General features: G+C 40.8%; 1 protein-coding gene across 5 annotated transcripts in view; it reads left to right on the plus strand.

Moving 5' to 3' along the window:
• ASTN1 (astrotactin 1) overlaps nt 1–14,311 on the plus strand; it is a 441,904-nt gene that overhangs the window by 355,111 nt on the left and 72,482 nt on the right. For all 5 annotated transcript variants that reach the window (XM_020984286.2, XM_020984291.2, XM_020984287.2 and 2 more), the window contains 2 exons: nt 2,095–2,199; nt 4,809–4,997. In XM_020984286.2, coding sequence (XP_020839945.1) covers nt 2,095–2,199; nt 4,809–4,997 — 294 coding nt within the window. The remainder of the gene's footprint in view (nt 1–2,094; nt 2,200–4,808; nt 4,998–14,311) is intronic.

Consider the following 14,311-nt stretch of genomic DNA (forward strand, 5'->3'; position numbering starts at 1 on the left):
GGGGTGGGGCGGGGGGGAAGTGCTCTGTACACCTTAACACATTATAGAAATATGAGCAAATAGAATAATAACAGGTTTGAAGTACTTTAAATATTGAAAGTGTTTATAAATATGATCTTATTTGATTCTCACAATAGCCCTGGGAGGGTGATGGTTACTCCCATTTTACAGTTGAGAAAACTAAGGCAGGCAAATGTTAAGTGACTTGCCCAGTACCAAACAACTAGTATAAGTCTGACACTAGATTTGAAACTAGCTCTTCTTGACTCCCAGTCAAGCACTTTATCCACCATGCCACCTGAGAGGCACCTTTGGTGTAATGGATGGAAGGCTAGTCATCGAGTCAGAAGATATGGGGTTCAAGACCTGCTGCTGTTCCAAACTTGATGGATAACCTTGGACAACTTAATCTCTTGGTGCCCTAGGGAACTTTCTAAAGCTACTGATCTGTATTGGTGTAGAGAGTTTCCATTACTGAAAGTTCCCCATAGTAAGGAAATAATAGGCCCCAAACAAAAATGTTTATAGAAGTATGTCTGTTATCTATCTATCTATCTATCTATCTATCTATCTATCTATCTATCTATCTATCTATTCATCTGTCATCTATCTTTGAATCTATGAATCTACCCTTCAGTTATCTAGGCATCTATCATCTATCCATCTGTATATTTATCATTTATCAATCTATCCATCATTTATCATCTATCACTTATTCATTTATCGTATATCCATTTATCATTTATCAGTCTATCCATTTATCATCTATTACTTATTCATCTATCTGTGATCTATCAATTTATCACCTATCTGTATATCTGTCATCTACCCATCACGTGTATTTATCCATCTGTGGTATATGAGGTGTTTAGAGAGGACTGGTACCTCTAGCGTGAGGGCTTGCCAAACCCTTTTCAGGGCTGCTCATCTACTTTTGATGTCTGCCTTCACCCAGCTCTCACCCGTGGCTCCAAAAAGCTGTAGCATGCGCAACTGCCACACCCTAGGAAACCATCTTGGCAGACAGGCTAAACCCAGTTGAAGGTAATTGACAGGCCTCAGACCTGTTGGTGAGTTAGGAGGATGTCTACCCCAAGCAAATGAAGAGTTTCTCTGGGGGAATGGGCAGATTAGAACAATGGGCACTAGGCAGCTGAAACAGGCATTTTGGAGAGCTTAGAGTTTGGTCAGACATCAAAGACACCAAGGCCAACCACTGTATCCTGGGCTATTGCCGGTCATCTTGACTTTCGTCATGCCCCTGGACTTTGAAGACTCAGGAAGAGGGAGTGAGGCTGATGACTTTGTGCAAACTTGCCTCACTTATGTCCAATTTACACACAAGTCAGGTTATCATCTATGATGTCACTGATCTTCAAAAACAAAGGACAAATGACATCTATCCATCTATCCATCATCTATCTGTGAATCTATCCATCTGTCATCTATTCATCAGTCTACCTATCACCTATCAACTATCCATCTACCCATCTATTTATTCATCTGTCTGTATATCTATCATCTATCAATATATCATCAGTCTATCTCTCTGTCTACTTATCAATCAATACATATGTCTATCTATCATTTCTTGCCTCATCTCTATATAGATAGATGGATGGATACATAGTTAGGTAAATAATGTTATCTACACTTACGTACACAAAAGTTCTCTGAGCCTCAGTTTTCTAAGATTTCAAATTATAAATAGATCACAGTGTATGGAAGAATTCCCCAAATGGCCAAGTGTAGGTCCTTTGTATATTGTTATTTTGTATTTTTAATAAAGCGCAAGTTCCTGAAGACACAGGCTGTTTTGTTTTGTGTCTTCCACACCTAGAATGGTACCTGGAACATAATATGCACTTAAATGTTTGTTGATTGATTGACTGATTGGAGGAAACTGAGATCACGTGGAAAACAAAAGATGGAATGGTGTGTGAACTCCCAGCACACTCTCTATGGGACCTTGTATTCTTTTTAAAGAGATTAAAACAAATAGGTCTGAGATGAAATGGCTGGATCTGGGCAATGGGGGGCAGTGTGTTTGGTGGGCCATTTTCTAACCGGTCATGTTTTCTCCCTTGTTCCTAGGAATGGTGAACTTCAGCGAGGTATCTGGGTACCCTCTACTACAACACTGGAAAGTCCGTTCTGTGATGTATCATATCAGGCTTGACCAAGCAACCATCTCCCAGGGTGAGTGTCATAGAGCAGCAAGCTGGGGTACAGGATGACCAAAAGAGATTTCAAAGAGCAATCTCAGCATTTATTCTAGCAAATATTGTCCTATCATGTATGAGAGATTAGTGTTTGTATGGCAAAGTAGGGATGGCCTAACATGGAACCAGGGTCCTATAAATCACATGTTTTACAGCTTAAAATGATCTTAGAGATTATCTTGTCCTCTACAGATAAATAATTGAAGCCCAGAGGTCTAGGTAATTTTCCCAAGGTCATAGTCATGCAGAAGGAAAACAAATGAGTCAAGATTTGAACTTAGGCCTTCTGTGTCCAGGGCCAATGTATTTTCCCCTGTCTACTCTGACTTGCTTAAAATAATCCAGGTAGTATAGGCAGTGATGCAATTTCAGGACTCCCATGGAAAATCTCTTCTATACCAGGATAAGAAGTTTGGTCTTTATTTGGTAAGTAATGAGGAACTGTAAAAGGTTTTTTTTTTTTTAGCAGTAGGGTGACACCATCATACCTGTGCACCAGAAACAACAATGTGGCAGCCTTTTATCAGAATATTAGGAAGAGGCGAAGACTGAAGGCAGGGAGTACTAATAGGAGACTATTATAAAAGCCCAGGTGATAGTTAATGAGTGCTGAGAGTAGAGTGACGAGCATGGGGCTGGTTAGTCAGAGGTGAAATCAAGAGATATTTGGGAAGTATGCTTGACAGGACTTGGCAATTGATTACATATGTGGGATGAAAGAAAAGGAGTCAAAGATGATTCCAAGATTACAAGCATTCATTCAATCAGCAGACGTTTACTAAATGGCTCCTATATGGGGGTCGTTAGGGAGAAATGAATATTAAATAGCACATGATCCCCACCCATGTGGACCTTCCAGTTTTGTAGAGGGGAAGATCTGACTGGGAGAATGGTGGCACCGTGATGCTGAAAGGAAAGTCAAGAATAGTAGGACTCAGGGCCAAGCTAGGTTAGTTTTAGGCATGGTGAGCTTTGAGGTGTCCAACCTGGTGGGATGTCTAAGTGGTAGTCGTCTGTAGGCATTTAGAAATGTGAATCAGAAACCTGGAAGGGAGAAGTTGGTTGGGGCGTCATCCAATAGAAGTAAGACCTGAAAGCAAAGACTCAGGTAAAGAGTAGATATGGATAAGGGGGTGAAAGAATGAGCCTTAGGAAATGCTCAGGTTAAGGGGATAGGGGAATGAAAAAGATTCAGCAAAGGCAAAGGGGAAGAGTCATCGAAAAGGTAGGGAAACTCTTGAATAAGGTCTGTGTTGTAGTTTATAGATAGGTAGATGTTTTCCCAAATGGAACTGGGAATCAAGACGATGGAATCAAGACTTATTATGCATGACCATGAGGAAATATGACTATTATAGAAGTTACAGGAAGAAAGATTGTAGCTCAGTATAAGAAAAAAAATCCTAAAATTAGAACTCTCAAAATTGAATAGTCTGATTTGAAAGGTCATGGCCTCTCCCATCGTAGGATATTTTCAAACAGAAGCAATTCAGTCATTTGTTAGTGTTGCCTATTAATGTCAAAGAGGTGGATAGGACCTAAGAGGTCATCTAGTCTAACTTGTTTATTTTACAGATGAGGAAATGAAGACCTATAGAGGTTATGCTGAGTGGTAGAGGCAGAATCCAAGCTTAAGTCTTCCAAATCCAGTGCTTTTCTCCATAGTACAACAGAATTTGTGATTTAGGTAGTGATTAGGGCCTTTAAGATCTATCCACATTCTATGATCCCATGAGTCCTTTTCTTCCATTCCAAACGAGAAAGGTATAGAATTAAATTCCTAATGTATTCCCAAAGTGGGGTCTGATTTCTCTGTGATGCTTGCGGGAGTCTCCAGACATAATGAATGGACAGGGTGAAGGTAGAGAGACTGAATGAGAGAAGTATCTTGTAAGGAAGAGAGGAAGGGGTATGAAAGAAGTATGTCCTCACCTCTATGCATTGGTGGAAGAAGAAAAAGGATGGTAAAAAGAGTCAAGAATTTCTAATTTGGGGGCACAAAGCCAGAAAACTTATATGCAAACCTTAGCAGAGGCTCCTTGAAATTTTGCTTAGTGGCCAAAGAATTATTTGGCCAAAAATCACTAGGACATGGCCATCACTGATAAGAGGCACAGGGCCTCTTGTGGCAATTGAAAACATAACTGCTCTTCATTTTGGACCAGTCTGGCATAAGAGACCGTCCCTATCCTCTGCCAACTTCCTGCTGGTGCGCATAACTCCGAGTGAGTACCAGGCCTTTAGCCAGAGAATGACAGAAGAAATTACTTGGTCAACAGATGGCAGTTCAGACCCATTTCTTCTGCTTTACCCCGGAGGTCACCCATGGGGCTAAACACCTCTACTTTCATGTTCCACATCCGTCCTACCCATGTAGGACAAAGAGGAGTCTTAGAAAAAGAGGGGAATAGCTAGTCTGAAGGTGAGAGGCCTCTAATTGTAAGAAGTTACAATCAAGTACTGTCTGATTGAAAGGAATAATGAAGACTGAAGGGATTGGAATCCAGAGAGAACTGGAAACACTCACTTCTCTTCCCCTACTGTATTCTTTGTACCATTTGACAATGGTGTTCTCCTCCTTTCTAGCTCTCAGCAATGCCCTCCATTCTCTGGATGGAGCCACCTCTCGGGGAGATTTTGTAGCATTGCTGGACCAGTTTGGCAACCATTACATCCAGGAGGCTGTTTATGGCTTTGAGGAGTCATGCTCCATCTGGTACCCAAACAAGCAGGTGCAGCGGCGGCTCTGGCTAGAGTACGAAGACATCAGTAAAGGTAGGGGGCCTGCTCATCAGCTGGCCTGGTTTGCTCTTCCAGTACATTCAACTTAGTGAAGTCTAATGATTAAAAAAAAAAAGTGATTGATCTTAGGAGACTGTGTTCTTCCTTACATTTCAAAGGCATAGATGTTAATCTAATTTTCTTCATGGGAAAGCATTTCAGGTACAATTAATCAGTTAAAAAGCATGTGACAAGGACTTCAATATGTGCTGCGAGCCTAACAAACACAAAAATGAAAGAGGCCTTGCCCTCAAGGAACCTGCATTCCAATGAAAGTGACCAACTTGTACATATATAAGAGATAGGTAGTGGACCTATGATTTCATTAATATAAAGAATTCTCAGATGATGAAACTTCTTCTATCAATGTCAATTAAAGACCTTCCATAACAGATATAATCTTAGAGATTTGCACAGAACCCTGGAAAGCTAAGAGACTTGCCCAGGGTCATACAGCCAGTGTATGTAAGGGGAGGGGACTTGAACCCAGGTCTTCCTGGCTCCAAAATAAACTATCTACTATGCCATGCTACCTCTCATAGTTAAGGTCAAAAAGCAAAATTTTATAAATCAACCTCTTTTCTCTGTTCATCTAAAGGATAATTTCAGAAGTACTTTGCCTTCACTTTTGTTTAATCTTTAATTAGTCATGGTTATTGCTTCTGGTCAGCCTTTCTGTCATGTAATAAATCATTTGTAAATAGTAAAAAGGAAGCAAATCCTTTTGGAAATTAAGGAATTCTGTTACAATTAGAATAATTTAAAACTCTCATATATTGGGCAAAATCTTAACAATGGGAGAACACATGGTGCTTTGCCCCAGGGCATTGAAATCTAGAGGGCACAAAAATTTAACACATATATTCTTTGAGCCAATCTAGTAAATATCATTGACCAAAGACATTCAAACAGTACTCAAGAGGACTAGAAGTAAGGGATCACTGTGTCCTTTGATGTAGAGTTGGAAGGTATGAGAATGTGTTCTGCAAACTACAATTCTACACTCTCTTTCCTACCATGCTTTTAGTTCTCCTGGACTTACTTTAAAAATGTCGGTATAGTTTGTGTGGATCATCAAAGAGTGCTTATAACTTGAGGGTTTACTCTGCCTCTTAGCAGAGGTCAACTATCTACCCTTGGTCTATATCACCAAATCCTTTTCATAGCAATTCCAGCTTTCTCAGCCAAGTTCCCAAGGTCACAAGACTGGTCACCTCTGACCTCGAATAATCCGATAGCATCCCTCCTCTACGTCCTAAAACTCCGAAGGCATGAAAGCATCATGGCTAGTTTGCCTCAAGAGGAGTGAGTTCAACTGCAAATGTGGGATAGATATGGCTAATTCAGGTCAGCAAAATCTCCACATGTACCTACAATGGCCTCAAAGTTCGTTTACGTGGAAGAATGCTTATTCCCTCATGGATGGTCTCTTTTCCCAGAGTTACCACTGTCTTGCGATTTCCAGGGAGAATAGAAACTTGGCTGCAAGCAGGCCTGGGAGCTACATTCTTTTCTTTTCCCCTGAACTAGGGATCCCATATCCTAAATTGGACTCAAAGCTGATAGGCAATTCTGCATCGCATGTTGTACTATTGTTAGGTCTCACTCAAAGCGCTCTTCTTGTCTGAGATTCTTTTTTCACTAAGGCCCTAGTTTTGAAATTGTTCTATGATTTAATCTTTTGAGATGTTTCTAGTGATGTCTTTTGATTTTATAGCACCTTGATTTCCAAATATATCCCTCCCTCTTCCCCTACCCAGCAAGGTATCACTTGTAAGAAAGAATTTTTGAAAAGAAAGAAAGAAAAAAAGCAGTTCAGTAAAACCAACCAATGCATTAACTGATCTGACAGTATATGAAAGTACCTTCTAGTATATGCAGTATTCCCTTCCCCCTCATCTCTAGAGGTACCACTCTCCTTTACCTCCATTTTTTGCTCTGTGCTTCCCTTCCAAGAGGAATCTCTGGGCCCCTGGAACACCTCCCTATCCCAGGGCTACTCTCATTTTCTAAGCCTTTTTAGATAGGCTGGGCCAGGTTTTCCCACTCCCAACTCCTAAAACTCCCTGAAACTCCCCAGGGGCATCTGAGTCAACTGTTGCTGTAAAGAAAAAAAGGGCAGGTGGGTAGGTGGTACAGTGGATAGAGTACTGCTTTGGAGTCAGAAGGACTTGAGTTTGAATCTGGTCTCAGACACCAGCTGTGTCCCCCTGGGCAAGTCACTTAACCCCAATTGCCTCAAAAAAAAGAAAGAAAGAAAGAAAAAAGAAAAAAAGGTATCACTTGTAAGAAATTTTTTTTTAAAAAGCAGTTTAATAAAACCACCCAGAACATCAACTGAATCTGACAGCATATGCAATATTCCAGACTGATAGTCTGTCATCTCTGCAAAGAAGGGCCACAGGAACTGAGATCTTGTCATCCAGCCTCTTTATTTTAGATATGAAGAAGCTGAAGCCCAATAGGGTTAAGTGACATGTCCAAGGTCACACAGATAATAAGTATCAGGGTGAGATTTGAACCCAAGTCCTCTGACCAGAGAGTCAGTATTCTTTCCCAAATTTTTGGATTTATTCCTGCTGCTGACTAGCACCCTCTTCTCCACAAGAATCTCCAGCAACCCCCTCAACCATGGTTTGATTGATAAACATATCAAAAGATATTTAAGACATTTGGGTGTTTTCCCTTTGATAGCTTTTGACCTTCAGTGTCTACCATTTTCCTGCATGAATGTGATGTCCCTGTGATAGCTAAGTTTTTGTTTATTTGTTCATTTTACTTTTAAAGGGCTTTGCTAGTCCCATGGACATTAATTTCAAAGGACTAGTGGAGAACAGTCATTGTATTAGAATTGCAAGTGCGTTGGGCAGAGAACTCTTATCCCTTCATATTCTACATAATGGCTAGTATGAAAGTATATAGAAATGCATAGTGCATCAGTCAATAAGGATTTATTGAGCACCTATGGTGATCCAGGCATTTTGGTGAGGATACAAAGAAGGAAAAAATATAATCCCTGCTCTTAAGAAACTCAGAGTCTAATAGGGGAGACAATGTGTAAGCAAATATACATATATACACACACACACACATAATATATATAATCACATACATATACATATGTATATATGTGTATATACATACATGTATATGTGTTTATATAGATATACATATGTATATATACAAATATATTTCCCCTTCAAACATCCTAACCTTCATATGAGGATATACACACTTACATGAATGTGCACATGTATATACATGCACATGCATGTGTATATGCATATATACATGTATATATAAAACACAGGCAGGGGTTGGAGAGGAGAGAAATACTTAGGGCCAGGCATGGAACTCATTGAGAAAGGAAGGAAATTGTTTGAATATTGGTAGAAAAAGTCAGCAGAATTTTGATTTGTTCATAAATATATTTTTATGCATCTCAAAGGAGGAGAGGTTACTGAATGATGAAGGCAGAGAGGGAGACTGGAAAAGGCATGGAGGAGGAAGGCATATTCCAACTCTCTCACCATGACCAGTGAGTGAGTGCAAATGCAACCAGTCTTTGGTACCAGGGTGGCCAGGAAGAAGGTGTCATGAAGAAGGAGCCAGGTCTCAATGAGTGCAAGAAGATGGAGAGAGTGAGAAAAGAAAGGGTGTACTATGAAAGCTATTTTGTTACCTATGGAGTAGGCATTACATAGAGGGCACTGGAAGAGATAAGTATCTGTAGAGGGGTACATTTTAGGAGGTATGAAGAGGAATCAGAGTGACAGGATGGGACTAAGGGAGAATTCAGTGGGAGATGGTGAATGGTGTTTGAGCACGGGCACCTTGGAGTCCAGAATCATTGGGATGGCTGACGAATGACTATGTTGAAGGATGTTAATCATTAAGGATTTGTGTAAGTTTGTGTAGGTTATTATTGTCCATAGGAGTTTGGACAGCATGAGATTAGAAAGTTGGGGCTGGGGGACTTGTGAGTGTCCTGAAGCACCCAAAACATGATGTAATGACCACTCAGGGAGTCAGGCATGGGCAGAGCAACCCCTGTGGAGCTGTAGATAGACAGAAAGTAGTAAGTTTCTAAAGGAGGCTACCCATCATATTATTCTAAAGTGCCCTCTCTAAAGTACAGATTCTTGGTGCTTCATACTTTGAATGTCAGTGCTATAAAAATGTGGTCATGGAAAAATGGTTTCATAGATTTAGAGTTGGAAGGGTCACCAGAGGCCATCTAGTCCAACATTATTTTACAGATGAGGACACTGAGCCTCTAAATGGTTAGGTTATTTGCCCATGATTACCCAGAAAATAAGTATATGAGGAAGGATTTAAACCCAGATTCTCTTCTCCAGGGCCATTCTTTTCATCCTCTCAATATTGTGTCCTCTGGGGTTGGGGTGGGGGTAATTTCATTGGTGTGCAGGTGGTTAATCATGCCTAATTAATGGAGATTTGGAGATGGATATATTAGACTAGAGCTTCAGAGGTCAGCCTGTGGTGTTTCCTAGAGGTACAAAATGCTCGAAGACCTTACTCTCTGTCTCTGTCTCTCTCTGTCTGTCTCTCTGTCTTTCTGGCTCTGTCTCTTTCTCTCTCTGTATGTCTCCCACTGTCTCTCTGTCTGTCCCTGTCTGTCTCTCTGTCTCTGCCTGTCTTTCTCTCTCAAACACACACACACGCACAGAGAGAGAGAAAGAGAGAGAGAGAGAGAGAGAGAGAGAGAGAGAGAGAGAGAGAGAGAGAGAGAGAGAGTCATAAATACATACCATCCCACTCCCAGATCTAAAAGCAGAATGAAAATGGTCCTATGACCCTACTGTTGACCTTCATCTTCATTCAAAGCCTAGTTTGCTTCCCTATGAGCTGGGCTCTTACTAAGAGAAGGAGCATTGTGTCCTCCCTACTCAGTCTAATGTTAAGCTTTAGGTTCTAAGAAACAGAGGCAATGTTCTCTCCCCTGCACTTTGATGCCTCCAAGATCACTTTATCTCTGTGGAGTCTCTCACTTCAAAAGCGGCAAACACAGGGCACTGTAAGCTCTTAACTCTAGGGAGAAACATTTCCGCCGAGGTTGAACCTTGGATTCAAATAACTTAATTCTCTCACTGACCTCTACACGTACATTTTCCTATTTCCTTACCACTGCTTTTCAGAAACTAATTTTATGAGACCTTTTTAGTCCCTTCCCAATATTTCTCTTTGGTGTTATTCTAGTATGACTTCTGCCATTTTTGTTTCTGGTTTTACTCTTGGTGCACATCACAGAATGTATATAAGTTGACAAGCCATAAAAGACAGACATCTCGCTGTGGCTGGCTCAGCCCTCCCCTTGTACCTGCTGAACTCTGAGTCAGAAGCATTTCTAAGTGCCTGGTTTTAGTTCATCAGGAAAGCTGGGAACAAAGATTTCCCTCCTCCTTGGTGACTGGGGCTCCATGTATTCAAATGCCCCAGTTTGTTAGAATTCTGTTAAATATAAATTAATAAACTTAGTAAGCATTTATTAAGTATCTCCTATGTGTCAGGCATTGTGCCAAGTGCTGGGGGGGGGTACAAAGAAAGGCAAAAGACAGTCTCTGTTTTCAAGGAGCTCACAGTCTAACGGAGGAAAGAACATGTGAACAACTATGTAGAAACAAGCTATATACAGGATAAATTAGAGATAATCAAGAAAGAGAAGGCGCTAGAATCAAGAAGAGCTGGGAAAGTCTTCTTGTAGGAGGTGGGATTTAAACTAGAACTTAAAGGAAGCCAGGGAGTGGTATTGGTTTTATGAATATAGGGTGTGTAATAGGCAACCTCAGTGTATTTTATTCTCAGCTGGTTGGATGGCCATCGATGGACAGGTGTTTGGAAAGTGTATGGGACATATTGTCAAATGACAACTGAGTCTAAATCCAACCTCTGACCCTTCCTGCTTATGTGACCATAGGCAGCAAGTCACATAACTTCTATGACCCTCAGTTTTATCTCCTGATAAATGGGCTTTACTTATAGTACTTACTTCACAAGGTTATTGTGAAGATCAAGGGAGAATAATAGAACAACATTTTAGAAATGAAAGGGACCTTAGCAACCACCTAGTCCAACATGCTTATTTTACAGGTGGTGAAACTGAGGGCTAGAAAGTTTACATGACCTGTCTAGAGTCACAGGGAATAAGTGACTAAGGTGGGATTTGAAGTAGGTCTTCTGACTCCAAATTCAGTGAGTGTGCTTGACACTCTACTGCATTGTCTTGCCAACATCTTTAGAGATCCGTGTGGGGCAGCTAAGTGATGCAGTGGGTAGAGTGCCAGGCCTGGAGTCAGGAAGATCTGCGGTAGTGGTTGGTGCCTGGGAATGATAGGTTCTGTGTTTCTAGGGAGAAGATTTTCAGGGAAATGACATGGTTCTCAAGAATATGATCCCACTATGGGTTCAATTCAGTTCAACATATTTAAACACAAATTAACATAAGAATTAAAAAAATAAGAACAATCTATGTGTGGTCAGTCGGTGGAATTGGCATCAAATCAGAGAAACAGAACTGTTGATAATATTACAAAGAAGAGTCATTTCTTCAGCAGAGTTTTGGGTTAGGTGGACCGTGGCAAGGTTTCTGATTATTTGTTACTGTGAGTCCATATGAGACACTGAGTCACTAAGTGGTTAGTGAAGCACAGCCATGGAGACGTATGTAGAGTCCATGTCATAGCTGTTCTAGCAAAATAGCTAGTATTATTAATTGTTATAATTATTATATGTAATAAATTATTAATAAAAATAATAATAGTGATAACAACAGTAATAATAGCTAGCATTTATATGGCACATTAAGGTTTGCAAGGTGTTTTACATAGATCATCTTATTTGTTCCTTATAGCAACCTCCTAAGTTAGTTGTTATTATCATCTCTATTTTATGGATGTAGAAACTGAGTCAGGCAGAAGTTAAGTGACTTGCCTAGCATCATACAACTAGTTAGTGACCAATTCTTCTTGACTCCAAGTCCAGGATTTTATCCACTGTGCCATGTAACTCTGAAAGACAGGGTGGTAGAACAATTAACCTAAGTGTAAGAAATGAAATACTTTTCCTCCTTTGGAAGGTTAAAGGTTTAAGATCCCATTGTTCCTGGGGCAGCTAGGTAGCCCAGTGGATAGAGCACTGGCCCTGGAGTTAGGAGGACCTGAGTTCAAATCTGGTCTCAGACACTTGACACTTAACTAGCTTTGTGACACTGGGCAAGTCACCCCATTGCCTAGCAAAAATAAATAGATAAATCGATAGATAGATAGATAAATAAATAAATAAATAAATAAATAAACAAATGAATGAATGAATGAATGAATGAATGAATGAATGAATGAATAAATAAATGAATGAATGAATGAATGAATGAATGAATGAATGAATGAATGAATGAATGAATGAATAAGATTCCATTGCTCTTGGCCAGAAGTTTGCCAGCCCTAGTTCCAACCTAATTAGAGACCTACTTCCTCTCACTCAGAGCTTTCTGGACTTTAGTATGGGCTTTGATCATGGTGTGGTCACTCTGGGAACTTTCAGTGCTGTGTGGGGTTTCTCTGAACAGCAGAGGAAGAAAATCATCCAAGAAAGTTGAAGGTCAGATAGCACTCCTTCCTGCTTGTTCTTCGCCATCTCCATCAGCAAACAGTGCCATGGAATCACCCTATGGGAGGTCATAGTGGCATGACCCTTCCACTGGGAAGTTTGGGCAGACTGCGAGAAATATTCACCATGATGAAACACCTATAGCATTTAGATTTCACTTCAGAGCAGGACCTTTCTCCCATTGAGCCATGGATCATTAAGGAACTCAAAGAAAAAAGCTTCTGTGCAGAATTGAACTGCCTTCTGCTCCCCAAGGCACTAAAAGGAGCTGGAGAAATGCCAGCGATCAAGGCTAAAGATGACAAGCTGATTTTTTTTTCCCATTTCTTAAAGTACAGTCAGCACTGTCTTCATCTTGCTATCCCAGGCAGACCCTACCCAGATTGCATTCATCAATACTCAAAGGAAGCCCATTTCCCCGGAGGCGATTGATTCTGTGTTGTTTGAGATCTTAAACAGAAAAGAATTCAAGCTAATGGGACAACACTAGAAGGCAAGATTGAAGGCACTATACTCATTTTTAGTGTGTGCCATAAAATTTAACCGTTAATTATATGTTGGCGTGTTCTCCAATTGTTTATGTCTTTAATTCTGGCCTCTCAGCTAGATCTTTGGCTGTTTGAAACTAGAGATCATGTCTTACATAGTTGTAACTAGCCCAGGACAACCGAGGCTTTGCATCAGGACTCCAAAATACCGAGGAGGGCCCTGCTTCTTCCCCAGATGAATTTCCTCCTAGCAGCAGCCAACATCTACATATCTACCTCCCACTCCTCCACCAGCCCGTGATACCACACAGCAGAATTTCCACTGGGCTGCAAATCCCCAGATTCCCATCACCTTAGTGCCCTTCTCCTGAATTCCATCTTCCCTCTGTAATCCCCATTATCAAGCCAGACTTAGGGAGCAGTCCACCACCCTTCCCAGCACATCTGTGGGCTAATCTCCACACCACCATACCTCCCTAAACCTTGAATATAGCTCAAACACTATTCATATGAACAGCTCCAGCATCTTATAGTATATATGTGTATATGTATGTGTGCACGTGTGTATGTGCGCATGTACCTGTGCCCCACCTATAGCACCTGCTGTAGGATAGGGTATGTAATAGGTGTCCAACAAATATATGATTGATGGCTAACATAATTAGACTCTTTGAAGTCCCTGAAGAGAAGGCAAGTTTCCTCTTCAGAATTAAAATTAGGGTTGAGTGGAGGCACTTCTTTCTCTACCCAAGGCAATTTCAGTTTCTGCACAGAGCACTCTGAAACAGTAGAAATGTCTTCCTCCCACTCATTTTCTTTAAATATGTCCAGGTGCCCATAAAACAGAGCTCAAAGGCAAGGCCCTCCCCTTTATGTTTATTGTTGTTGCTTGGATCACGTTGGAGAGGCTTTGTAGTAATACCCATCTGTGTAGGTGAGGCATTCCAAGTGGGAGATCGTGTCTATTTTTAAATGGATTTCAGTGAAACTTGGCACTGGTTGAATATAGAATCACAGAATTTCAGAGCTAAGAGACACCTCAGCAGTTATCCATACCCATGCCCAGAAGAGAATCCCTTCTACAGCATTCCCACATAGTCATCCAGAAAGAAGAACCCACCACCTCTACTGGAAGGCAGCCCGTCACACTTTTGGATAACTTCTCTTGCTGAAAGTTTGTTTGCTTCTGACACC

This window comes from Phascolarctos cinereus, unplaced genomic scaffold (assembly GCF_003287225.1).
Source record: "Phascolarctos cinereus isolate Bilbo 61053 unplaced genomic scaffold, phaCin_HiC Scaffold_5;HRSCAF=322, whole genome shotgun sequence".
Lineage (NCBI taxonomy): Eukaryota > Metazoa > Chordata > Mammalia > Diprotodontia > Phascolarctidae > Phascolarctos > Phascolarctos cinereus.